The sequence below is a fragment of the Perca fluviatilis genome, chromosome 2, assembly GCF_010015445.1.
Source record: "Perca fluviatilis chromosome 2, GENO_Pfluv_1.0, whole genome shotgun sequence".
NCBI lineage: Eukaryota > Metazoa > Chordata > Actinopteri > Perciformes > Percidae > Perca > Perca fluviatilis.
In genome coordinates, this window is record NC_053113.1 from 35,066,060 (window position 1) to 35,093,851 (window position 27,792).

Genomic DNA, 27,792 nt, shown 5'->3' on the forward strand with positions numbered 1-27,792 from the left:
TATTATTTTTGTGCATTAACTTGTGAGCAGCATTTTAATGTTGCACCGGTTTGTTGTTTATTAAAAAAAAAATAAAACATAATATTTTATATGTTGATCAAATAGTTTATGTATGAAATCTTAACTAAAGCTATACGTAACTTGTAACTATAGCTGTGAAATGAATGTAGTGGAGTAAAATGTACAACATGAAGGGGTAGTGTACAGAGGGGTATAGTAGCTAGCAACTTTTTTTTTTAAAGTGTACTTAATAATTGTGCTTATACACAGTACTTGAGTAAATGTAGGTATACTTTCCACTATGGTTAACGGTAAAAGGGTTTCAATGGTTTTGAATCTCATCTCATACTATCCACTATTTGTTTTCCATTTGTTGGTGGTCACACCGGCAACAGGATCAAAGATATTTCGGTTTAATTTTTTCTGACACAACACATCCCTTGTTCCTAGTTTCTAAGACGGTCAGGCTTGCAGGTTTCTTGTTAAGGAACCATTCTCTATAAGATGCTATCCTGATATTGTTGACTAAAAATGAACTCTGCTGACTGCTGCCTTGGCCAGGAGGTAATATGATAATGTTGACATAATTCTTCATAGTTTAAGTCTAATGTATATCGCCCTCTTGTTGAAACATAACAAAAACGTAGTATATAGTTTGAACCAAAAATGAATCAAAACATATAGGAAATCCCATTCTAAAATCTTTTAGTTTTGTACCTCTGATGCAGAAACATTTTCTTCAAATTCCAAGTTTGATTCTAATATAAACAATATATATATATAGTATATTATATATAATAAATAGGGGAGTATAATCGTGCAGAATACATTCTGCGCCATCTTCACAGAAGTTTTTTTGTAAAACATTTCGGAACCATGTTGCTCTTTATTTCCAAAGATGTGAAAACTGTACCAACATAATTAATATCCAGTGGACATAACTTTTCCAAATGTACACTTTATTTTAAACAAAAGTACAAAAAAACAAACATCAGGTATTTACAATACTTGCATGGCATGTTCACTTTCTTTGGTCATTCTTCCAATTTGATGGTTTTACACAAGGTAGGCAACAAACAGCAGCTTGGAGGTCTGAGATGATCGCATGCTGAATCTATTATTCAACCAGACGCTGAACAACCTACTGATGAATCACAACTTCATTACATTTTTTGTAAAGTCTGCAAGCAATTTACGTTTTGTTACGGTTTCAATCCAAGTTATGAATTATGTGACTATTATTAAATTTGCCTACCAGGACATTTAATATTGTACAATATAAATAGCAAAGAGAAAACTAAATTCACATACTTCACAATCACATCCTGGTTTTGAAAAAAAAAAATTAATTTAGTATATGCTCTTAAAAGGACCAAATTTGTGACATGTACAGCTGCGCGTATTCCATCGTATTCTACACAAATCTGACATGAAAACATGAACCCTAGTGCACGTCACAAACTGAAGCCATTACAGGTAGATTTTCAAAAAAAAGGCAAACATATCATGACGGCTACTTTGAGACAAACACATTATCCTCTCCGTGTGCTCCATTAGAAGTTATGCCATATAGCTACACAATAAACAATCATACCTTAACACTGATGCAGCACAAATTAAGAATTCACTTACAGCCTTGAAACTTAAAAGTTATTTCACTACTACAGGCTCAAGGACTTCTTCTTGCATGAAAACAAACAATGGCTTTATGTAAAACAATCTGTACAGCCAAATTAAAGCCAGTGATATGAATTGAGTTATGCTATACATCCTCTCAATAATCTACCTGCTTGTGTTATGCAGTGGTTACGTCGAATGTACAGTGCATTTGAAAAAAGAAACTGGCAAAATGAACTGGGTTTCTGTTGTTTTCTCTCCTGGTTACTTACTCCTGCAATGCAACATGTAAATCATATTACCATCTATAACTTATGCCGAGTATAACAATATACCCATAGCCCTTTCAGGAATTTCATCTATTTCAACAACAAATTCTATAACAAACTATAATGAATGCACAAATAAACAGATTTTGTACACTGATGTTGTAGGCAGAGGTTGTTTGACTGTGATGACGTGAAGCTAAGAAGCGATGGCGGTGATGTCCCTCGGTCCCTGCTATGTCTCCAAGGGCCCAAGAGTCAGACTAATGCAGGCCTACACATCCTTACAGCAAAGGCAACTGGTCTAGTAGTAATTATACAGGCATCAACTAACAAAACCAAAAAGATCTGCATTTTCTCAGTTTCCCAAATTCCAAACATGAATCCTAATAGTAGATAAAGAAGTTTACACGTGTATCAGTAGTGCAGACAAGTTATGTATATCACATACAGTATCCATTCTTTTCTCTTTTTTTTTTTTTAGGAATGGAGGGGTAAGGGTTGGAGGGGTAAGGGGCATGTTTGGATATGCTTTTTAGTCAAATTCTCCCTGAAACCAAATCCAAACCGTATTCATCCCAATGTACACTCATATTTTTTTTCCCCCAAAGACAGAAGTAAGGGAAATGTGCAAAAGTTCCACGTTCTCACTGGAAAGAAAAGAATGAAAACAATGTTATTTAAAAAGAGACTGACTTGGTTTATCTTTATTTAGGCATATAATGGAAATGTGTTCTACCTTTCACATTCCCAAAGGATGGTTGCCGTTTCTTTACACCTCAGCTTTTTGGCTGTTCTCCTCCACTTTCTCCTCCAGTTTTTTCTCCTCCTCAGAAGACCCGTTCTCCTTTTCACCAGTCTTCCAGCTTCCTTGCCTGTTTGGAATAAAACATGGTTACCCAACAGGTTGACATTCCTTTCCTCTACAGTCATTTGTATAAAAAAACAACTGTATATGGTATGATGGTGTGTTGACTACACATGTGAAGAATAATATCTAATATACACTGTTCCTTGCACTTAATGGAAGCTGCATATATCCCTGTGCCGCCAATATGGACTTCATTAGCAAGTTATGTGTTCATGATCAATCAAGAGCTAAATCTCTTAATTCGGAAATGTTGTGAGGTTGATCACCAAGTGGGCAAAACGAGCAACTGCCCCGATGCCCGAGGCTCCAAGTGGCCTCTAAAGCCCCAGATTCACTGTGGTCAATTGATCTCTTAGTTAATTCAATTAAAGAAATACCCTAAAGTCAGATGAGAAGATCAAGACCACTCTAATATATGGCTGTCAAATATGAAGCTGGAGCCAGCAGGCAGTTAGCTTAGCTTAGCATAAAGACTGGAAACAGGGGAAAAAACATCTAGCCTGGCTCTGTCCAAAATGTACAAAATAACACTTGTAACATAATATTTTAACCATGTACCTGAATTAAATACTAATGCACCTCTAAAAAAAGATTAGAACCGTTATAATACAACAGGATTATGCTTTGTATAAAGGTCAATGTTGACTTCTTACTTGGACTTCTTCATGTAGACCCAGTATGCCAGGCCTATAACAATAGTGGCGACAAGGAGACCGACTACAACTCCAACCACCAACTTGGTTTGGTCATTTTCATCCGATTGGTCTGTAAGACAAAACAGAGACATGAGAGACCTGGGAGACACATATGTTAGTATGAAACTCCAGCCTGACTGCATACTAATACAGGGAAGAAAACAGTCATTCTGGGCATTAAATGCGTTGATGAATGGACACATCCGCTCTGTACATGGTTATGACTCATTGAGTTAAATGTTAATGACAGATATTCTTAGTTAGTGACTCATTTTCATCAGCCAATGGGATTATGGACAATGTTGACATTTTGTCAGGATGCTGGTAGCTCCACTCCTCTTATTCCTTCAACTCTGTGTTTATTAATGGAAACACACTATCAAAAGATTGATTTTCCAGTGGTCGAGTCCAAGGTGATGTTAAAAGGTAAATATTTAATAAAGAGCCTGTTCTTTCACTGAGCACCATTTGATTCCCCCGTAGTCTTTACTTCCCCCCTCCCCCCCCCCACCCACCGATTCTTACAAGCAAGAAGACCACTACAACTTACCTTGTTTATCCATTCTCACCTCCTCAATTACTGAAATCAGATATAAAATAAAATTAACTTCCAACCAAAAAGAAAACAAGGTTGATGTCCAGAAAAATGACCACTACTATTCTTCTACTACTACTACTACTACTACTTCTATTCTACTTTGGCATGCAAGTAGTTCAAAAGAGGGAACAGATTAAATCCAGCATCCCAACATACACACCACTGAGTGAAGGGGGAAAAGAGAGGTGAAATGCTGTCTCAAACACGCAGGAATGAGTTAGCAAGAGAGAACAAAGAATGATATTAACACTGCACGCTGTTGGACAGTGCATGCTTAGATTGCATTTTTAAAGTGGTGAGGTGATAGTTAGAAGTTAGATCTTCACTCAGTGATCAAAAGGCAAACAACCACCAATGTAACCAAAGATAAATCTGTAAATACCTCAGAAGAAGCATAAATAAATGCTGCTAATTTATGCATCATGTATTTATACAGCAGGTGTTTTTCTTCTCACATTTTACCGCTTATCTTTCTCTAGTATGGAGTACAATTTTGGATAAAACTAAACTGACTGGTTGATTACACAAAGTATACGGTATATCAGACCGGTTTATGTCAGCCCAAAATGATGTGATTTGTTATCCACTGAAACAACAAACCCTAAATTATGTAACCCTCAAAGACATACCTGCTAAATTATTGTGGTTTCATTTCAAAAATTATGTAAAGTCAACATGCAGACACAAAGAGTTAGTGAGCAGAGTAGGAAAACATCTACAAAGGCAGATTACTGAGTTAGTCTTGAGGAAAAACACAAAGCGGAGAGAGACGAGAGGACTATTCTACCACTTTGTACTTACGAGATGACACATTCATAGTTTTGCTATCCGCGCCAAACTCATTGGACGCCGTACAAGAGACAGTCAGATTTGCAGCAGGCATAACTGTGATCTTGTGTATTATCTTCCCGTTGAGGAAGGGACTCTCATCATGCTGAGCGATAAGAGAAAAACAAAAACACAAATGTTAGTATTCACATATCTGACTTCACCAGTGGTGGGAGAAGTCTTCAGATCCTTTACTTTAGTAAACGTACTAATACACACTGTAAAAATACTCTGTTACAAGTAAAAGTCCTGCAATGGAAAAAAGTATGTAAGTATCATCAGGAAAAATGTACTTAAATTATTCAAAGTAAAAGAGCTCAATGCAGGAAAATCCTCACATTTTAGAAACTGGATACGATTCAAACAGTTGTGTTAATCAACTAAGTGTTTAATGGTCTAATCATTTTCAGCTGGACTTGTAGGCCTATATATCGCTGGGTAGTTTAATTTATTATATTATTTCACATTTTATAAACTACATGTGTTTTTTGTGCAACAATCTTAATTTGCAAAGTAACTAGTAACTAAAACTGTCTGATTACTGTAATGTAGTGGAGTGAAAAGTACAATATTTCCCTCTGAAATGTAGTGGAGTAGAAGTAGAAAGTGGCATGAAAAGAAAAGACTCAAGTAAAGTACAAGTACCTCAAATTTGTACTAGAATACAGTACTTGAGTAAATGTACTTAGTTGCTTTCCACCACTGGACTTTACACTGTTTCTAAACCTGCAGTAGCATGTAAGAAGTGTATATTTTGTACCACTAGGGGGCGACGTTGGATTGATATGTGACTAAGCCTATCTGGGACAAAGAAGCGCGTGTGTGGGTCAGAGATATAGACACTTGAGTCTCAGAAAGAAAACCACAGACACAAAGACAAACTGCCAACACCCCTTTTCATGTTCTCTACATACACAAGAGGTTGTGGCAATTTTTATATACCCATTACTGAGCCTGTATTCAAGCCTTGCATTATTATCTCTGTCAATAGGCTTTAAAGGATTGGATGATTGGAGGAAAAATAAACTTTGACTGAAATGTAGAAATGCGTCTCTAAAATCCATTGTCCCTGAGTGAAAGAGCTCTGTGCACCTTTTGGAGTTAATTAATTATAACATACAGGTCCATGTTTTGAGGTTAAGACACTGACTGAAAGGGTTGTAAACAATTGCAACCATCCTATACACACACACCGTCAGGTTCACATTTAATTCAAATTGCTTCACTGAGTGGTCCTGCTATCAGTGTGCACACAGGTACGCCGCAGAAACAATGGCAAAATTGTCTTCATGACAGTCTGGTCCAAAATACTGTGTTTGAGCCTCAGAGAAAATGAAGAAATTTACTCTTTCGAAACACTGAGCACAACCGCCCAGAAATGTTTGGACTAGATAGTGGTAGCTGGGGAAAATACTTACGGTGCAAACGGCTGTGCACATAAGAGGGAGTATTCAGTCAGTGACAAAAGCAAAGCATGAACTGTCAGGAGGACCAAGACACTGGCAAACCTTGGATCTTTAGCTTCCTCACAAGGGGAGGAGGCTTAAACAGACTCCGTGTTTTCTGTGGCATGAGAGTTCCAGTGAGACTGAGACTGCCTCGGTTTAGTCGCACTAAAGATTCTCTATAACTAAAGATGATCAAGTATGAAACGGTACACACTTCCTGTCTCCTAAATGGGCGTGGCCTCGTTTGAAAGTGAACTGAAAGTTGTGTGGATGGATGAAAAAGTTATATTTGTATAATTTTTGTGAAATATTTTCTTTTGCTAACATTAGATATTGACACAGCAAAAAGACATATTTTGCATTATGACAATCAGTTTTGTTAAGGCGGAACGTTAGTTGACGTTAGCTTATCTGCGTTGCCAGATCTGAGACAGAAACAGGTCTGATTTTCAGTCAGTCAGGAGATGTGTGGCTTGTGAAATATGGGTCCAATATTCACTTTAGAGACTTTGGGGCGTGGCAGTGGTGAAACCCATGTGACACAGGTACAAGAAATGACTCTTGGGGGCGCCTCACTTCTAAACTGTCTCTGGTCACATCTTCACATCTCTGCTGAGGTTATTTTAAAGCTTTAGAGTTTTTGATATTAATGAACGTCCGTTACATTCAAGCCATTGTCAAATGAGTTGCTACAAAGCTAATTAAGACTGTCAGCTCCAAAGAACTCTCTCTGTATTTCTCAGTATGGCTGTGTTCAGAAGATTGTGGTGTGCCGACACTTTTGTTGTCATCACTTAGAGTTCCTCATGGGGGCGGCAGAAACTACGCACTATAGCTTTAAAGCAACACTAGATAACTTTTCCTGCTTCGGTCCCCGTACAGATTGGAAGCAGAATTGTCCATTACATTACATTATGCAAGTTTGCCAGATTGGGTAGCGGATTTGTAGTTTGAATGAACTGGACAATGTAATGTAATGGACAATTCCGCTTCCAACCTGTAGGGGGACCAAAGCAGGAAAAGTTCTCTAGTGTTGCTTAAAGGTCCCATGGCATGAAAATGTCACAGGTTTTTTAACATTAATATGAGTTCCCCCAGCCTGCCTATGGTCCCCCAGTGGCTAGAAATGGTGATAGGTGTAAACCGAGCCCAGGGTATCCTGCTCTGCCTTTGAGAAAATGAAAGCTGGAATCTTCTCCTTATGAGGTCATAAGGAGCAAGGTTACCTCCCCTTTCTCTGCTTTGTCCGCCCAGAGAATTTGGCCCACCCATGAGAGAGAGACATCATGGCTTTCAAACGAGCAAAGTGGCAGTTGGTCAAGGCCACACCCCCACCCCCCACCTTGCCCCCCCCCTCTCTCCTCCTCAATAGCTACAGACACAGAAATGGCACATACTAAGGAAAGCTCATTGTGGGACTGGCTCTAGTGGCTGTAATTCTGCACCAAGGCTGAATTTCGGGAAAGAGACTTCAGATACAATATTAGGGGACCACTAAGGCCTATATAAAAGCATCCAAAGAGCACCATGTCATAGGACCTTTAAGGAAAACAATACTATTATATTCAAAAAGCCCTATGAGCATCTCTGTGGTTTGTCTTCACTGCTTAAGAAACTGGTTATAGTGTCCAGCCTTTCAGTGAAGGAAACGGTAAGTTGTTTGATGAACCAGATGCCTAAATAGCACTAAATGTAATCACAAAGTGTATCCCTCTGGAGATCCGGATGAAGCCAAGTATCACCTGCTGCACATAGGAATCATCTACAGTTTGTCTTGGCTACTCTGATGACAACATTTAGATGCCATTCCCTAGGTTACTGTACTGCAGGACAAACCGGTTGCCATCTTACATAGCAAGACCAATGTCAGAACATGGATTTCTATGACAACCAGTACTGATTTATCAGTCAGAGAATGACTGAATGACTGACGGAAACATTGAAAACATTCTGAATGATGGGTCTCTTGGAAACGTTATTCCAAGTGTGATTGTAGGTGGCCCGGAGGAGGACCTGAAGAATAACTGGGATGTCTGGTCACTTGTGCTGCGTGATATCTCTGCGCCCAAGTAGCAGTGCTTCGCCCCAATATAGTCCCAAGTCAATATCTGCCTAGGAAATCGCCTATTCTTAATCTGCATTGCTATTTGTACTCGTGAATACAAGAAGTGGCCACAAGAAGTAATTAGGTTGTTTGTTTGTTTTGTTAGCTCACTTTTACTCACAACATGCTAACCGGCAACAAATTCACTATGCTAAGCTAAGCTAGCAGCGGCGCTGCCGGACTAAGACAATGCATGCACTGAGACAAAAATGCATTTGCCCACCTATCTAAATCTAGGGGAGACCGTGAATAACCCCTATTTTAAAAAAAACGGTGGCGTGTTCCTTTAAAGCTGATATCCATCTTGTTTTTTTAATCAAGAAATCGTTATATCCAACTGTGGCACAAAACCAGTCGAGAAGCACATGGGGGAGACTCTTTCTCCATAATCTGTGATTGAGACATCGGTTTGTCATGGCTTATTTGGTTGTAACTGTCCTACACGACACTGACGATAAATACATAAGTGAGGCTCAGTTATTGAAATTAAGCACAAGCCCACCAGTATCCAGCTTCACATGCTGGCATATTTTACAGGTTTTGTAATGGCTGTTTCAACCAAATGGCTTGAAAGAATACAGATTTCAGTTTGAAAGTTATATATATATATATAGTATAATCCTTGAGATTTTTATGAAAACAAATCCTGTTATTTGGTGTCTGCATTTTTTCAGCAATAACCCTTCAATGTATTTAATCAGATACACTAGTTGCTATTCTGTTGTATTTCTTACAAAGTAGCTGCTCGAGAAGTGTTTGCTGTAGTATTAAACCAAATTTACTGCTACCACTGACAGGACCGACATTTTAGGGATCGTAACTTTAAACTGTTTGTAAACAATACATCTTTGTATGAATGTATAATTATGGACTATTTGCAGTGGCAGTGTACACCTAACATGGACTTCCATTTCCACACTCTCATTCACAGCTCCCCAATACATCAGGGGTCCGTTTCAGAAAGCAGGTTTAGTGAAATCTCTGAGTTTGTTAAAACTGAGATGAGGGAAACTCAAGGTTTCTTCTCACTCATTTCCTCATTCATTCATTCAATCTGTATCAGGCACATTTTAATGCAGTTTGTTATCTGCATGAAAAAAAAAACTTATTGGTTTATGTTAGGCAGATTATAAAACGTTTTTTTTCTCAAACATGTCGTCCTTTTGTCGATGATCCTGTTGATGAAAAAGCTGTATTAATTCAGAGCGTTTACGTCGGGAGATGATATTGAGTCCCGACTAGATGTATTTTCATTTCCACATAACCGATTTGAGAGGTATTTTTTTATCACAGTCCATTATATATGTAGATACCTTATCCGTCCTCATATCACTAACATCCACCATCGTGGACAGGCTTTAACATCCAAGCAGATTCTTTGTGTTGCATTACGTTTTTTGCAAACGGCAGTTTTCTTTATAACAGTGTAGCGGATCATACTGTAATAGTAAAGCCACTGTATGCAGAGCCGTCAGAAAAGTGTGACTCTCTCTGAAACGTTTTTTAAACGTTTTTGTAGTGTTCCCTGGACACAAACCAGTGAGAGCCATTAAAAAGAAATGAATGATTATACATTATAGTTCTGTTAATGATCATGGTGCTGCAGCCTCAGAATGGGATTAGTATAGTTTACTTTTTCGCCCGCAGGATTGCACCTAAATGAAATTACAGGTATAATACAATTCCAGTTTTCACCAGTAATATTATAAGTTAACTGTGATTAAATACGAAATTAATACACTGTTAATGCTTACGCGTTGACTCGAGCAGCAATTTTCTCCCACACAAATTCCCTCTCTGTTGCAGCAGCAGCCGCAGTCTTGCTTTTTAAACGAAATGCATGTTCAAACTCGCTGTTTGTGCGCATGAGTATTTCCGCCGACCCGTTTGTTTGTGGTTGTTACCATGGTGAATCGTAGAATCATGGCTCCATTCATGCTGCCTTTTTATTGTGGTGGTGCACGCGCGTGAACATACTCCAAGTTGATTGAACCAACTCATATCAGCCTTTCTGAAAGTGAAAACTCAGAGTTTCCCATCTCAGGGTAAATCAACTCAGACATCAGGGTTACACTCAGAGTTTGTTAAACCTCCTTCCTGAAACGGACCCCTGATCCTAAAACTGGTCAAAATATCCCATGCCTACAGTTTGTTTTTACCTTCGGCTTCATGCCACTATAGTTGAATAGTGATTAATAGTTGCAATGGTTTCACATATTTGAGTTTGTATCTCTATCTCTAAATAGAATGTTTTTCCAGTAAGTGTCTTTGTGACAGTAAGCTGACTTCAAGCCTAGAGGAATGTGAAGAATTTTCGGTGTGCTGGCACAGAAGGAGCTGAGTGTACATGAAGAAAATAAAATCTTCTTGCAATCACGATGAATAAATGTATGTGCAGTCGTTTCTATAAAAAAAAAAAACCCCGATAGATATGACCTTCAGAAATTGTGTTTATCAGAAAAAAAGAATTGTGTGTGATTGTGATGGAGGCTCATGCGGTAAGAGAGTGTGTGTGTGTGCATACCGAGGTGCCGTTGATGCTCCAGGAAACAGCTGGCTTTGGAGAACCTTCAACCTCACAAATCAGGATTTTATGTTTGCCGTCTTCACTGCGCCGTTTGGACAGCTGCTTGATAACTGGAGCACCTGCAACGGGACGTAACTCTTCAGATACATCTGAATGAGTGCATTGTGGCGTGAATGGTTGCATTTCATTCATGCGCACACAGAATGACTGAGGAGAGTCTTTACTGGATACTCTTATTCGCTTTCTTGCTGAGAGTTAGATGAGAACATCAATACTATACAATGTCTGTGTGGCAATTACGAAGCTACAGCCAGCAGCAGGATAGCTTAGCTTAGCATAAAGACTGGAGACAGGGAAACAGCTAGCGCGGCTCTTTTCAAAGGTAACAAAATGTGCCTACTAGCACCTCTGCAGCTCAGTGACTAACATGTTAAATCTCGATTAATCTGTACATAAAGTGTAAAAGCGACAAATTGGTGTTGTGAGTAATTTACTGGATCATATCTGCTGGTTGTAACCCTCCTATTAAAACCACAAGTCATTTTTACACTTTGGGTTTTCTGTACGAATCAAACAAGATACAACATGCTCGTTTGTAAGCTTTAGGCGTCATTTTTTAGGCTGGTTTTGTAACTTGAGCCCAGAGCCAGGCTAGATTTTTTCTCGTGTTTCCAGTACTTAGGCTAAAATAATCAAGCTGTTGCTGGCTGTAGCTTCATATTTACTGTACAGACATGAGAGTGGTATAAATCCTCTCATCCAACACTCACCAACAAAGCCAATAATGGCGTTTCCCAAAAACATCCCTGAGTTTCCTTTAAGCCCTTACCTTGGACAGCCAGCTCAAGGGAAGCTTTTAGGCTGAGGGCCCCATTTGTCACCTCACATTCATAGACGCCAGACTGAGCGTAAGTCAGCTTGGTAAACTTGGGCTCTTTGTCCAGTTTAACATTGTCCTGAATTAAATGAAAAGTATACCAGCACGGTCAATAATAAGCACACATGTTTGTTCACTGATTCAGGCTTTGTTTTTTGTTTTTTTGCTTTTACCTTTGTCCAGGACACCTTGTACTCTCCGGAGGAATAAATCTGGAGAGTTAGATCCATGGCCTCACCGGCACTCTTAACGATATTTCCAGAGGGGCTTAAATTGATGTCTAGGTCTAACAAGAAAGGAGAGAATGGTGAAAAGATGGTTCAGAGGCCTGACAAGGGTCGAAACATTTCTGTTGTTAACCACACAAACCCGCACTTGGCTCACTGCCCTGCAGATGCACCATATTAGAGGCAGTTGCGGTTGACACAACACTTTTCTCCACAAAGCAAAGTAAGACAGGTAGGCTGGCAAAGAGAGACATTAGGGCTTTCTTTTGTCTCGCAAACACTTTTCGCTTTCATAGTAACAAACAAGATTACAGGCAGAAAAAGAAAATTATGCTGGCAATGATGCTGGTGTGTGGCAAACTTGCAGTGATTTCTACTTTTCAAGAAATATGTTTTGGTCTCTTACAGTTGACTGTGATGTCCTCAGAATCTTCAATTGTTGGGTTATCAACAAGAGAGCATTTGTATTCACCAGTGGTGTCACGTGAGACATTCGTGATGGTGTAAGTATCTGCGTTTTCCACTTTCACCAACTCTTCCTTTTAAAGACATACAATCAAACAATGGTCGGTGATTAGTTTACGATGCCTTATTGAAGAAAAACAACACAATGCATGAAATAAGAATAAATAGAAGACATCTCTGAGCGTCTCGATGGGATATTGATGAGCATGTGTACCTTAAGGTGGAAGTTAAAGGCGGTAGGAGCTGGGTTACCATCGGCCACACACTTCAGAGTCACATTGTCTCCTTCTATCAGAGGGTCCTGAGCAATGACCTTAAGGACGATGTTCTCTGTAGAGTCTGTGCAGAAAATAAGAGATTGGAAGTCAGAGAGGGGATGTATGTAAGGGTGGAGGGTGTATTAAGTGGAGCATGCACCCCCAACAGCTGACTACAGAGACTGATTTTGTCAGCACGCTACGAGAGCTGTAACTTTGTGCCTCAGTATTGGTTGTGACCAACTTGCAGCTGAGGGGAGCGGTGAATTGCAATCATATTCTAGAGGCACTAGACCAAACAATCCTTTCAAAGCTCAATGTTTCTGCTCCATGTAAGACAAACTCTTTACATTTCTTGTAAGAGAGTATTCCGGCACTGATAAGTTTTACTTTAAACGCCACACTGAGCAGGAAATTTAGATATTTAATTCTGTGTTCTGTATAAATCCCACTATAGAGCTACAGAATCCACACCTCATTTTTCACCATTAAAAGTGGCGGTACTGTTGTCTTTTACTGGCTAGAAGCAAAGTGAGTGAAGTCCTCTCGTGTGTGCCTTATTTGCACAATTAAAGTTTGTTTCCGTCGTGCGGAATTCACTCACTTTCTTTGAAAATTACAATTTTTTGTCCTGCACGAGCAACTACATGGATGTGCACAACAGCGTCTTTCTTGAACTAGAAGCAAAAGAATGACATAAAAAACTTTAATATAGTTTGGAAAAAATAACACAGGCAGCAGTCTGTATCAACTGGCTACAGCTGAGGTTTTTGAAAGAGATTTTCTTGGTCTTTGTTGAGAGCTTGTGGGTCAGGAGCCATGGCTGATGTAGTCCTGAAAAGCCCAGCGAAACACTGTGTGTGGTGTTGAAAAAAACTTGACAGATTTGCAGATTGAAAAAAAATATATATATAACAAAATCACATTACAGTCAACAGGGGGGAAAGAAACAGATACAACAAGGAAATTCTTAAACAGATCAATGTGGTATAAAATGGTTGTGAGTGATTAGCTAAGAGTGGAGAAACCTTCTGCTGCAGTGTTTTTTTTAACCTTTCATAATATGAAAGGTATGTTTCAGCAAAACTGGAATGCATTTAGACAGAACCCACTTGGTTTAAGTCTGCACAACTGTCTCAATTTTTCTTTTTGAGAATAGAAGATAATAAGACCTGGATTTGGATATCTACCAAAATACTTAAGGTGATAGACAATCATGGGATACATTTGGTTGTTTTCATAATGTATATGAACATACCAAAGTAAAAAAGTATGCTTGCATAGGCCTACGCTTATTCGCTTGCAGAGAGTTAGATAAAAGGATCGCTACCATATCTGTTCATTAAATGTGAATATGCTGCAGGAGACGCTCAGCTTAGCTCAGGATAAAGACTAGAAGCATAACACGGTATATCTCATTTGTTTAATATGTACAATAAATAATATTTGTACCTATTTTTAGCCAGGCTAGTGGTTTCCCTGTTTCCCCTCTTCATGCTAAGCTAAGCTAACCAGGTGTTAGCTATAACTTTACATTTACTGTGCTGACATGAGAGTGGTACCAATCTTCTCATCTAACTCTCGGCAAGAAAGTCAATAAGTGTTTTTCTCAAAATGTCTAACTAATCCTTTAAGAAGTCCTTTTGTGGAAAATGTGTGGATTCACAGCTGGATCCTGATCTGTAACAAAAACTATTTTTGAAATCCTGCTAACAAGTTAAAAATGCATCCTTTGGAGAGGAAAATATAGGACAGCGTATTAACTTTTTATAGTCTGTGGTGATTATGAAACTGGAAAAAAAACATCATCAACCAGCTTCTTTTTTTTTTTTGTGCAGAAATGACTGACAACAGCTCATGTGTAGACAGCAGCTTGTGCAGTTTAGCAAGTGGGTCCAGTGAAGGTTGTTAGGGAGGTTGGGTGACTCACAGGTGATAGTCAGGGTGACTGGAGAGGACACCAGCTCGGCGCCCACAGTGTGCTGAGTGCTGCAGGTGAACTCAGCGTCCGTGTCTTCCTTCTTGGCCGAGTACTCCAGTATTGAGCTAGTGGATGAAAGGCCAGTGTCAGGGTCCACCACCACTGAGGCTTTGATGGAAATCCCTAGACAGAAAACAAACAACTCTGTCTGAAAATTCTAACAAGGGAAAAAAATGGTGTAATGACCAAAACACTGCAATCACACTGTTGGCGAGTGGAGCCCAATTCAACACTGAAGGATCGTTTACAGCAACTGGCCCAGTCAGAGAGAATAAATACGTCTGTGTATGTAATATTACAAATGTCAGAACCACTCCAAAGAGCTGTTTTGTTGGCATTTATAATCATCCAACAAAACAAAGAATACACACCTTTCCCATCCGCCACCAGTGGTGTGTTGTTCTTCAGCCATGTGATATTTGCAGCTGGATTGGCGTCTTTCGCAACACATTTTCCGAGCTGTGGAACAAAAATAAAAATCAAAACTTGAGAAAAACGGCAAAGACCTGCACTTAAAGACAAAAATATTGCCAAAAAAACCCTCTCCATTTCATGATTTTCGAATAAATCTGCATCTTTTTAAGTGACCAAACATCTGAGCAGATTAGCTTTTTTAACGCCTTTCCTGCATTTGAGGACTTAGTAGTTTATACGCAATAGACCATGAAATGCCCAAAGCATTTCTAAAGCCCCTTCATATCCTTTGGGTATTTTAATTGCAGTGGGTGGGGGGGGGATTCTGCTCTTTACTAATTCATGAGAATTACTTCAAAGAACTCATTACTGTAGTAACATGGTCTCTTCCAAGCCTCAAGATACCTTAGCTCAAGTGAGCAATTTTCCCTTGATGGTTTAACGCTTAATATAATGTAGGTATAAGCAATGTTTATCATTAAAAACCCACCTTAGTAAGTTTGCCAATCTCTAGTTCCTGCACGTTTTCAGAAATCTCCAGGCCTGCCGGCGCCTCTGCAATACATTAAAGAAAAGTGTTAATTAATGTGGGTGATTTGTGTGCTGCGTGACACTCATTATTGCACTTTAACACAAAAAGACACACATCAGCTTGTACTCACTGTAGATCACAACGTTAACCGGGTATTCTGCGATGTCTGCGCCAGCCACCACCATGCAGGTGAAAGTGCGCTGGTCAGTCAGCCTGGCTTCAGTAAGAAGCAGACTGGAGTTTGCAGCCATGCTCACACGGCCCTTGTACTCATCAGTGGCGGTGATTAAGAAATTCTGGTCTTTCCGCTTGACCAGAAGGTCCCCAGAAAGTCCCTCTCCTTTGTCCTGGGGAGCAGAGCAGGGTGCATTTGTTACATGTCTGTCACATATGGCATTGGCTTCCAGTTCAAAAAAGCACACAGTTTTTTTGTTCCCAGGCCTCTGTTCATGCAGTGTCATGTGGAGGGACAGGTGCACTGCCTAACGCGCTGCATATGCACTCAGACTGGGCGTGGTTCAGACATGATAAGTGGGTGTCAGACAGACTTCACCATTTTGAATCTATTGACCTCTGCTGTGACTTACATATTTCCATTTAGTGATCAGGATGTCCTCTGCTTTCATGGCTCCATTTTTGCACGGGATCTCGAGTGTTTCCCCATACTGACCGATAAAAGTCTCCAAACCGCTGACTGCGAAAGAGAAAAAGCAGAGACTCAATTTTCAATTACTTTTTCAGAAGGGCTAATCTGGTCAGCTCCAACACAGCATGACATTTTTTGACTGAAAATTAAAATCCATTATTATTTTGAATGCTTCAAAGTCCCTTCTTTGTGTACACTTTTGACTGACATTTATCAATACCACTTAGTGTTCGCCTACGTACACTAAGAACAGCACTTTCTATAGAGTTCAGCAAATTTTACAGCTCCCTTCCTGCCCTAAATTTCGTTCAAAACATCGCTATGGAGACAAAGTGCTTGCAATGGGGGATGGGAGGAGGGTGCCAGCAGCAGTGTCTCAATGGGCTGCGATGTTAGTGCCAGAGGGCTCCAGGGAAGAAGAGGCTGCCATGGCCTGACTTAAAATAAGGTGCTGCTAGTTTTTTTGGTATTCAGATTCACATTTCAGACATCTCAGAGTTCAGGCTTAACTTAACGCATGAGTGGGTGTGTGGTGATGAAAATCCGACAGCTAAAATCCAAAACAGCTCATTAGCCGTTCAGTAATGTGTAAGAAAACGAAGCAGTGGCCAAACCCCTTTCCATCTGTTGAATCAGCGACTAGTAACGTTTGTTGGATTTTACAGGAAAAGTACAAAACAATAAAGATGCTCAAATATTCTGTGTGCATTCATCCCTGAAATTGTGTGATTATATTCATGCACAACCAAACTGCTACAAACTGTAAGGCCGGCTTCACACTGGGTGCATGGCATGAGCATGTCTCATGCATGCTAGAAAATAGAACCAACACCTATATTTCAAGCGACATGCAAGCGTGCTGGAAGCGTTTCCATTCAAAATAGAATAGGAAACAATTTTTATTTGTCATTTTGACACGAATACATATTAATAAATGACATGAGCTGCACCTGCAGAACAAGATATTCTGTAGCCTATTTTGCCGTCAATACTGCAGACGTCTTTGCTGTAATCAAATCGGTATATATTTAGGTTTAACATGAAGTATACTACTGCCTGAGTGCAGTTTATCAGTGGGAAACATACATGTGTACAGACGAGGCTAGCAGCATCAGCGCTGCGTCAGACACGTTTCTGGTGTGCAAAGACATAGAAAAATCCACGCAGCCGCCACACAACTGACACGCAACAGAAACGCCACGCTCACGCCACACAGCCAGTGTGTGGCCGGCCTAATGCCATTTCTGCACTGCAACTAAAGTTTTAGTCGCACTTTCCCTCCTAAGTCATCAGACCTTTAAAGGTTTCCTCAGAGTGGTGCAAAGATAGGGCAGTTCATTCATTTGCTTTGTGCGTGATACTAATTTGAATCCTGTTTGAATGAACGTAAATACTTTTACTATGGTTACCATTGTCTACATTAGGACAGAGTAACAACTGGGACCCTGAAGGCATATTTGCACAGTTGCATGTGATGTCAGGATAAGCACAAACGTCGGCTTCCTTCTCCGTCTGTATTCTTTCCCACATGTTAAACCCCCTCTTGCCAAGTGCTATTTTCACATCAAGACAATTAAACCAGTTCATTAAATGGTTTTTTACTCGTATAATACATTGCATTACTAAAGATACACAACAAAGATACACAATGACATCAAACAGTTTGCCTCAAGTCAACACTCGCTGAACAAGTTCACATCCCCGACACTTGTCACTCATCTTTATGAGCTCAGCTCGGAAATAACATTGAGTCTGATGCTGAACTAACCAGTAAAGCCTGTTAGTAAAGGACCTAAAGCAAGAAGATGACAAACAACAGACACTTTAATAATGTGATTTTCTACAGGGCATGTTCGGCTTCTTGTTCAGCTCTGCTGTATTTTCTTTTGAAGTTGTTTCCTGCCATTGCTGTTACTGATGTTACACTGCACTGTGGCCACTGGTCTCACTTTAACGGAATAGTTCCACATTTGGAAAATACTTATTTCTCTTGGGGAGACTAAGGCCACTTGCACACTGGCTGCGTGGCGCTAACGTGGCGTTTCTGTTGCGTGTCAGTTGCGTGACGTTTTCTATGTCTTTGCACACCAGAAACATGTCCGACGATTTTTTTTGATAAAATGAAATACCATGTTAAACATACATATATACTGATTTGATTACAGCAAAGACAACGTCGGCAGTATTGATGACAAAATAGGCTACAGAATATTTTGTTCTGTATTGACAGGTGCAATATTTGAAAATCGATAATTATTTATTTAATTTTTTTAAATTACATTTATATCTGCATTTATGTCTAAACCTAGAGTCTTTCAAACATCAAAATGTCACTTATTAAATGTATTTGTGTCAAAATTACATATAAACATCTTTTCGTATTCTATTTTGCCTGGAAACGCTTCCAACACGCTTGCGTGTCGCGTGAAAAATAGGCATCGGTCCTATTTCTAGCATGCACACGTTGCGTGTCACACAGGCAGTGTGCAAGCTCTAACCTGTTAACATGGGAGCCGATATAAAAACGGACACGCCACGCAGGCAGTGTGCAAGCGGCCTAAGATGTGCAGATCGATACCACTCGTATAGGTCTGCACAATATATCGTTTTTTTTATCGTCATCACAATATCAACTGGCATAAGATACATATCGCGAAAGGCAGCAACATATCGCGAAAGACAGATTTTTTGTTTTAGCTGAACAAAAACATCAGTAAAAACTGCACTTTTTTCAGTGTTTCCATTTATATTTAATTCAATGTTATTTTTTATTTAATTTGTTGAGTACAGAACTGAGTAAATTTAAATATCTGTTTATTAATTGCATCGTTATCGTGATATTCAACAACATGAATGCATATCGCACATTTCCCTCATATGGTCTCTTAAATATGAAGCTGGTTAGCTTTAAGGGTTAACCCTAACCCTAGCCTAGCCTAGCTTAAAGACTAAAAACAGCAAGGCTGGCTCTGTGCAAAGGTGACAAAATGTACCTTTCCAGCACCTGTAAAGCTCACTTATTAACAGGTTATACCTGGTTTGTTTAATCTGCACAAAAAGTTGTGATTTTACAGGACCAGAGCCAGGCTAATTGATTCCCTGTTTCCATGCTTTTATGCTAAGCTAAGCTAATGATCCCCTGGCTGTAGCTACATATCTATCGGCAACGCTCGGCAAAAAAGGTGAATATGTGCTTCTTTTTTTTCTTCAAAAAGGAAAAGTGAAAATACTCAAACAAAAAGATGGAACTAAATACCATGTATAGTAGGTTTCCTTATTCACTATGACTACCGTATGAAATAAGCTAGATTGATGGATGCAAAAACATCGGGAATGACCAATACAGAGACCAGGAGACAAAAATATACACAGAAGAGAACGAAAGAGCTTTAAGAAGATATGAGGCATATCTGTGGTGATTACTAAGCATCGGCTCTATCCTTGAGCATCAAAGCAGTATTGCCCACCCCAAAAAAAAATAACTATTTAAGAAACACAGATACTGCAGCACACCGCCATAGATACAACCCATGCATTTGAATAAGGCTGAGCCACATTTAAAAGTGACAGCACGGGACAAAACAAACCTCACCACAGCTCAACTGCTGACAGTTTTACAAGGAATTCTTCACCAAATACAGGGAAAAGCTCTGTCACGTGTCAACAGCAGTACAATTAAAAGCATTTCATGCATGGATTCCTCTTCTTATCCATGCTCAGCCACACCTAAAAAAGTGTTCATCTTGCATAATAAAGTGAATTCAAAGGATTAAAAGCTTCTTTAGAAACAAATCATACTGTACATTGATCGGTCTAAATAAGTGATATGCTTAGTTAAATGTCACCACTAGCGCATTACCCAACTTGCACATATTCTGCATTCCCGTATTCATGGATAATTGGTATGTAAGTTATATTTGGTTGTCTACATGCAGCAAATGGGCTGCAAATTTGTACCTGTATTTCACAGAGTGTTTATCGCATCCATATTTTGGCAACTGGGTGTACATCATTCCGATCCACCTGGACTGGTAATGCAGATTACTGGTATGACACAGCATGCTCGTGTACCCTTCCCACACTATTTTTTGTCGTTCTGATGTAAATCTAATGAAACTGCCTCTCATGCTTGAATGGGCTTTAGCTAGACGTGCAGGTTTTTTAGTCCAGGCAGAAAAGATTTCACACACTGGGCGGAAAATGGAAAATTGAGACATTGCGAATCTATTAGAAGGAGGGAGTTAATGAGGTCCCTGTGCAGGACACGGGCACATGTTTTGCATATATGTCAGATCCAATGATATCCTGCTACATTTCATTTTTGGAGTTGTTTTACTGTGCCAAAAGTAATTTGTCACTACCAAGATGATGTGCCACACCTGGGTATGTCGGTGCCAGAATACTCTAATGGCCGAGTCCACGTTTGTTTTCCTTATGTTGAGAACTCAAACTTCTCAGGAGAAAGTCCTGCACAACCTGCTGATTCTTACAATTGTGTTCTGTAACAAGACTCAGTTATATTCAGGTAACACTGCAAACGCTACAGAGTTGGAAAGGTTATCGTACTTGCTGTATAATAGACTCCTTACATTTCAAATTCAAATAGGCATTTTTGAATATTCAAATGAAGCTGTGTTCAGCCTCTCTGAGAACTTTAAGAGTCTGTATGAAGGAAAAGGCTTTATCTGCGCAGATTACATTGTTACACAATGAGAACAAATCGCACATGTTGAGTTATAGAAGACAAAGCTCCTGCTGCTTACTGAGATAAGGTAATCCTTCGCCACAAAAGTAGGTGAATAGTGTGACTTCACGTTGACAAACACATGCACGCGCACTACAAAACATTATCTTCTAACAGTTGTCTATATGATGAGGGAGCAATGGATAGACAGTCCAACGCTTATGTTTTCTTGTGATTGGCTTTACTTTTAGACCCCACTGCTGTATGTGTAAAAATAGTCATTGTTCTTTACTTCTGACCTGATTAAAACCCAATTTGTAGAACAGCAGTGCACATTTGACGACGTAAAGCATTAGTATGCATTGGATTTCACCAAATAAGGAAATACCTCATGTTTTCTATGTTATATGTAAGTCACGTGAACAAATATATATCTTTTTTTGTTTGCCAGAAGCTCATTCATAGATGGGAAAATGTACATCATGTCATCATTTGTAATATTACTAATGTAATGGACAGAGATAATCAACAAACGGTTATAAAACTCCAGTATAGAGCTGGGCAATATATCGATATTATATCGATATCGTGATATGAGACTAGATATCGTCTTAGATTTTGGATATCGTAATATGACATAAGTGTTGTCTTTTCCTGGTTTTAAAGGCTGCTGATTACAGTAAAGTGATGTCATTTTCTGAACTTACCAGACTGTTGTAACTGTTCTATTATTTGCCTTTGCCTGCTTAGTCATTATATCCAATAGTCGACCCTACAATATCGTATATTCTTTAAAGTCATAAAGAATCAAGCTGACAAAACAATGTTAAGTATTATTTTTAAATTGTTAAAGAGGACTCAGGGTCTCCAAACAGCAGATCGGGGTAAAGCAACACTATATTGGAATGTGCTTAGGACTGCAACCAATCATATTTCCATTGTCGATTAATCTGATGATTATTTTCTGGATTAATCGATTAGTTGTTTAGGTCTATAAAATGTCAGAAAATGGGGAAAAATGTGTGTTCCAAAGCCCAAGATGACATCCTCAAACGTCTTGTTTTATCCACAATTCAAAGATATTCAGTTAACGGTCAAAGAGGAGTAAAGAAACTGGAAAATATTTACATTTAAGAAGCTGGAATCAGAGAATTTTGATTACTCAAACCGATTAATCGCTTAATTGTTGACATTGATTAATTTGTGCAGCTCTAAATGTGCTACATCTGTCTTTAAAAATGTTTCATTGGCACTTAAGTCCTCTGAACCTAAATAATAACGTAGCTCACCAGATTTGATGTAAATGTCTCTAACACTTGGACACCAAAGAATTAGCTAATACTCTGGCGAAGGTAAATCAAGTAATAGACAGGCGAGTGACAGAGACAGGAGGCAGCACCACAGGAGACACTTTCATGTTCCTGATGAAGGCGCCTCTATCCCTAAGAAGAGACAGGTGACGACAGCTCAGATACAAGCTCACCAGGGAAATCAGCTACCTCCACACACTAGTCTCTATATCCCTGTTTGCTACCTTACGCCCATTTGTGTTTGTGTGTGTCTGAATGTGTGCACATGTCTTTCAGTTGCAACATCCAAAAGAAAACGGAGGCCCAAACTTATTAAGTGCTGAAAATGAGGATTCTTCAGTGAATGGAGATCCCACGGCGCACGTCCACAAAGACTTGATGGCAAATAGCCTCGCTTCAGAAGCGGTTCGGCATCGAGGGGGCAGACAGAATCACTTCAACTAGATCAATAACACTTGAGAAAAGGCGAGATTCTTATAGTGAACGGTGCTTGCCGAGCGAGAAATCAAAGAAAAGCTAACCTTCCGTGACATTATGCTTCTCATCCTTGTCTTTTGTTTAATAATTTAAAAGTGCTAAAATGCTGAATAAGTATCTGAAAAGGAGGGATCGGCGATTTCATAAGATCAACCTCTCATTACTTGCTGTCATGAAAAACAGAGGGACTGCTTTCACATGGAAAGGTGTGGGAATGTGTGGGAAAGTTGCTCTGTCTACCACCAGGTTCCCCAAAGCAGCCTCCTAGCCATTTAGTAATACAGTGCCTTGCGAAAGTATTCGGCCCCCTTGAACGTTTCGACCTTTTGCCACATTTCAGGCCTCAAACATAAAGATATAAAACTGTAATTTTTTGTGAAGAATCAACAACAAGTGGGTCCCAATTATGAAGTGGAACGAAATTCATTGGCTATTTCAAACTTTTTTAACAAATAAAAAACTGAAAAAGTGGGCGTGCAAAATTATTCAGCCCCTTTACTTTCAGTGCAGCAAACTCTCTCCAGAAGTTCAGTGAGGATCTCTGAATGATCCAATGTTGACCTAAATGACTAATGATGATAAATAGAATCCAGCTGTGTGTAATCAAGTCTCCGTATAAATGCACCTGCTCTGTGATAGTCTCAGAGGTCCGGTAAAGCGCAGAGAGCATCATGAAGAACAAGGAACACACCAGGCAGGTCCGAGATACTGTTGTGGAGAAGTTTAAAGCCGGATTTGGATACAAAAAGATTTCCCAAGCTTTAAACATCCCAAGGAGCACTGTGCTGGCGGATAATATTGAAATGGAAGGAATATCAGACCACTACAAATCTACGGACCCGGCCGTCCCTCTAAACTTTCAGCTCATACAATGAGAAGACTGATCAGAGATGCAGCCAAGAGGCCCATGATCACTCTGGATGAACTGCAGAGATCTACAGCTGAGGTGGGAGACTCTGTCCATAGGACAACAATCAGTCGTATACTGCACAAATCTGGCCTTTATGGAAGAGTGGCAAGAAGAAAGCCATTTCTTAAAGATATCCATAAAAAGTGTCGTTTAAAGTTTGCCAAAAGCCACCTGGGAGACACACCAAACATGTGGAAGAAGGTGCTGTGGTCAGATGAAACCAAAATCGAACTTTTTGGCAACAATGCAAAACGTTATGTTTGGCGTAAAAGCAACACAGCTCATCACCCTGAACACACCATCCCCACTGTCAAACATGGTGGTGGCAGCATCATGGTTTGGGCCTGCTTTTCTTCAGCAGGGACAGGGAAGATGGTTAAAATTGATGGGAAGATGGATGGAGCCAAATACAGGACCATTCTGGAAGAAAACCTGATGGAGTCTGCAAAAGACCTGAGACTGGGACTGAGATTTGTCTTCCAACAAGACAATGATCCAAAACATAAAGCAAAATCTACAATGGAATGGTTCACAAATAAACATATCCAGGTGTTAGAATGGCCAAGTCAAAGTCCAGACCTGAATCCAATCGAGAATCTGTGGAAAGAACTGAAAACTGCTGTTCACAAACGCTCTCCATCCAACCTCACTGAGCTCGAGCTGTTTTGCAAGGAGGAATGGGCAAAAATGTCAGTCTCTCGATGTGCAAAACTGATAGAGACATACCCCAAGCGACTTACAGCTGTAATCGCAGCAAAAGGTGGCGCTACAAAGTATTAACTTAAGGGGGCTGAATAATTTTGCACGCCCAATATTTCAGTTTTTTATTTGTTTAAAAGGTTTGAAATATCCAATAAATTTCGTTCCACTTCATGATTGTGTCCCACTTGTTGTTGATTCTTCACAAAAAATTACAGTTTTATATCTTTATGTTTGAGGCCTGAAATGTGGCAAAAGGTCGAAAAGTTCAAGGGGGCCGAATACTTTCGCAAGGCACTGTACATGAGCTCTATAGGCTGCTGTTTTGTCAGCTCACACACTTAGCTCATTTGCTACCGACTATGACAAGCATATGACTGTATTTGAATTCTATTACAGTACCAGTTCATGCTGAGGAAACGTTCCAGACCAGAAAGCTGAAGAAAGCTAGCTTTCTTCAGCTTTTTCTTAAAAAAACACCCAGCTACATCCTCACTATCTCTGTCTGTGTGTGTGTTTCTCTCTCTTTCGAGGGATGGGGTGTAATCATGTCACTGATGGATAACCGACAGCACACTTGCACAACATTCCTTTCACACAGTTTCTCTTTTTGTTGCAGGCTGAACCACAGAGGCACCATTCCAAATGTCAACATTGTGTGCTCTATAATTTTGCTTTTTTCCTGCATACTGTAATTGCCTGTCAGTGTCTTTATAGTGTAAAACTAAGGGCATCAGCTTGTATTTTTTACCCAACTGTCTAGAGCTTTCCGACAAAAAAACACTAATGTCCATAGTTGAGTGACTCTAATTTCTGAAGCATGTAATGAGAATGCACACGCACAACAAATTGTCGTGTATGTTCAGTTCTCTGTGTTGCAGTGAGGAGAGGGGGGGGGGTGGTAGTATTTCCCCAAAAGATTACGCCTCTCTCAGTTTTATGAGTAGGCTGCAAACTTTTTAGCCATGCCGCTGGCATGGCTCTTGTGACAAAAATGTCGTTCTGTCAGTAAATCACCACTTTGATCCAGAATGAAATATGTCAACAACTATTGTATCGATTGCCTTGACATTTGGTACAAACATTCATGGTCTCAAGAGAATAACTTCTGCTGACTTTGGTGAACCCCTGACTTTTCCTCTAGCGCCACCATGAGGTTGACATTTGTGGTTTTGAGTAAATCTCGACGATGATTCCACATTGTAGTAAGTCAAGTACGTCAAAGGATTTAGTCGGCTGTCCTTGCTGCTGAGTAAAAGTGCACAAAACATTTATTATTATTTTATGTATATCTGCTTATTATTTACGTTTTATCCCAAGGTGTCGTCTTCCCTCTCCTTGTGTTATGCAATCAACAATCCACAACCCAACGGCATTCAGTTTACTATCACTTGTGATAAAGAAAAGAAGATGCAAATCATCACATTTGAGAAGCTGCAACCAGAGAATATTTGGTATTTTTGACTGATTATCAAAAAAGTTGATGAATAATTATTGTTGAAATTGGTTTCAGCTCCAGTGTTGATGTTGACAAGCTGCCTAAATGCATCTACTTTGCAGCGGTAAGCAGCAGGCATGAGTTTGCGTAAGTACTTTAGGCTTGACAAAAGCCACATTGTGTGAAATGAACTGCACAGAGTCTGATGTGGAGATTTCAAGCCATTTTCCAAGCCTCATTTTCTGCCACACCATCTGTTCCAGGGCAGAGAAAGCTACCCTAAAGATGTCTCCCTGCACCTCTTTGGCCTTTAGAAGGGTGTAAAGGTCTTTTAGAGAGAACAAATGTGAAAAGAAGGTCCCTTTATGGACAGGAAAACTTGGGACAAAGGTTTATTTTTCTATAATGTTACCCACAGACACAGGCTCTGTCTGCAGACTAGCTGAACTAGACCTAATCGTTTCTGCTTTCTTTTTAATAAGTGATCCACTCTCTGCGGATTCTGATCTACAAGTTCCATAAGAAAACATTGTACAAAGTCTAATACATGAAAAATATTGGAATAGGAAATTATTTTCACACTAATGAAATATTGGCAAGATGTCTCTTTCAAGGCACAAACACAAAACATCTGCAGATTTCAACTGTGCTACTTCTCTTTTTTCTCTTTTTTATATAATTGTTATCATAAACAATGTGAATATGTTAGATCAGTGATGAAATGTTTTAATGTTTAATGAATGTTTTGTCCAACCAACAGCCCAAAACCCAAATACATTCGGTTTATAATCATATAGAACAGATAAAAGCAGCAAATATAGAAATTGTTTGGGTCTGAAATGTCTTGAAAATGACTATCAAAATAGTCATCAATAATCAGTGAATCAACTAATCATTTAAAGCGCCCATATTATGCTCATTTTCAGATTCATAATTGTATTTTAAGGTTGTACCAGAATAGGTTTACATGGTTTAATTTTCAAAAAACACCTTATTGTTGTTGTACTGCACATTGCTGCAGCTCCTCTTTTCACCTGAGGCCTGTACTACGAAGCAGGATTTGGCGTTAACGAGCTAACTTCAGGTTCAACCCAGGATTTTCTGTACTACGAAGGTGGATTAGTTGTTATCGGGTTCAATCGCCATGGTAACTCATGCTGAACACCTAACCTGGTCGGGAGCAGGTTAAGTCGGAGATCAGAGATCAACCGGTGTTAAAGCACCGCCTACTGACCAATCGATACTCGGTTGATAACGGCTTCACCGTTCTTAGAAGATCAGGCGGAGCTCGGTGCAGAGAGAGAGAGAGAGAGAGAGAGAGAGAGAGAGAGAGAGAGAGGGGTGCGCTCATAAAAGTTAAAACATTTAGAGATCGACAACCCGTTAACATTCCCTGATTGGTATTTGTATGAAATATATATTTTAATGGGAGGGAATTAAATATCGGCTTCTTGAGCGTGTGTCGCCAATGTGCATATCGGTTTGAATTATGTTTTTATATTTTTTTTATTTGCTCTCACGATCGCTTCCCACTGCCAGGGTTGCAACTGAAATTATAGGCTAAAGCAACGACACTTTATGGAAAGAACAAGTGTAATTATGGTCAGATCTTGGTCCTGACTGATGAGGAAGTGATATTAATAAGCGTTGTGATTTAAACATCTACAGCGTCGGCTATTTTTTTTTTGCCAGCTTTCCTTCCTGTTTTAGGAAGCAGCGACTGTATTGCGTTATGCCTGTAAAACCGTGTCTGTGTTCTTCATATTTATGTAGAATTATAGTTTGCTCTTCTTGTTTAAAATATGCGGCTCTGGTAGATGTTTGCGATTGGTCGTTGTGCGCAAACCTCGCCTCTTTTATGTGAACGCGCGCGCCGCTGGATTGGGAAACCCTGAGTTGACTGAACTAGTTGATAACCAGC

The 27,792-nt window shown here is 39.6% G+C and overlaps 1 protein-coding gene across 2 annotated transcripts in view; it reads right to left on the reverse strand.

The window, feature by feature from the left end:
* Positions 1 to 938: 938 nt before the first annotated feature.
* Positions 939 to 27,792, reverse strand: part of LOC120553235 (CD166 antigen homolog A-like) — a 43,609-nt gene continuing 16,755 nt past the window's right edge. The window contains exons 2-16 of one of the 2 annotated variants that reach the window (XM_039791444.1): positions 16,295 to 16,401; positions 15,838 to 16,054; positions 15,666 to 15,730; positions 15,133 to 15,220; positions 14,711 to 14,884; positions 12,738 to 12,862; positions 12,465 to 12,597; positions 12,005 to 12,117; positions 11,784 to 11,910; positions 10,952 to 11,073; positions 4,849 to 4,981; positions 4,000 to 4,029; positions 3,408 to 3,519; positions 2,623 to 2,758; positions 939 to 2,533 (exon numbers count right to left, since the gene is read on the reverse strand). In XM_039791444.1, the coding sequence (XP_039647378.1) occupies positions 2,656 to 2,758; positions 3,408 to 3,519; positions 4,000 to 4,029; positions 4,849 to 4,981; positions 10,952 to 11,073; positions 11,784 to 11,910; positions 12,005 to 12,117; positions 12,465 to 12,597; positions 12,738 to 12,862; positions 14,711 to 14,884; positions 15,133 to 15,220; positions 15,666 to 15,730; positions 15,838 to 16,054; positions 16,295 to 16,401 (1,649 nt within the window). In that variant the 3' untranslated portion in view covers positions 939 to 2,533; positions 2,623 to 2,655. The remainder of the gene's footprint in view (positions 2,534 to 2,622; positions 2,759 to 3,407; positions 3,520 to 3,999; positions 4,030 to 4,848; positions 4,982 to 10,951; positions 11,074 to 11,783; positions 11,911 to 12,004; positions 12,118 to 12,464; positions 12,598 to 12,737; positions 12,863 to 14,710; positions 14,885 to 15,132; positions 15,221 to 15,665; positions 15,731 to 15,837; positions 16,055 to 16,294; positions 16,402 to 27,792) is intronic. The other variant, XM_039791454.1, reaches the window with a different exon arrangement.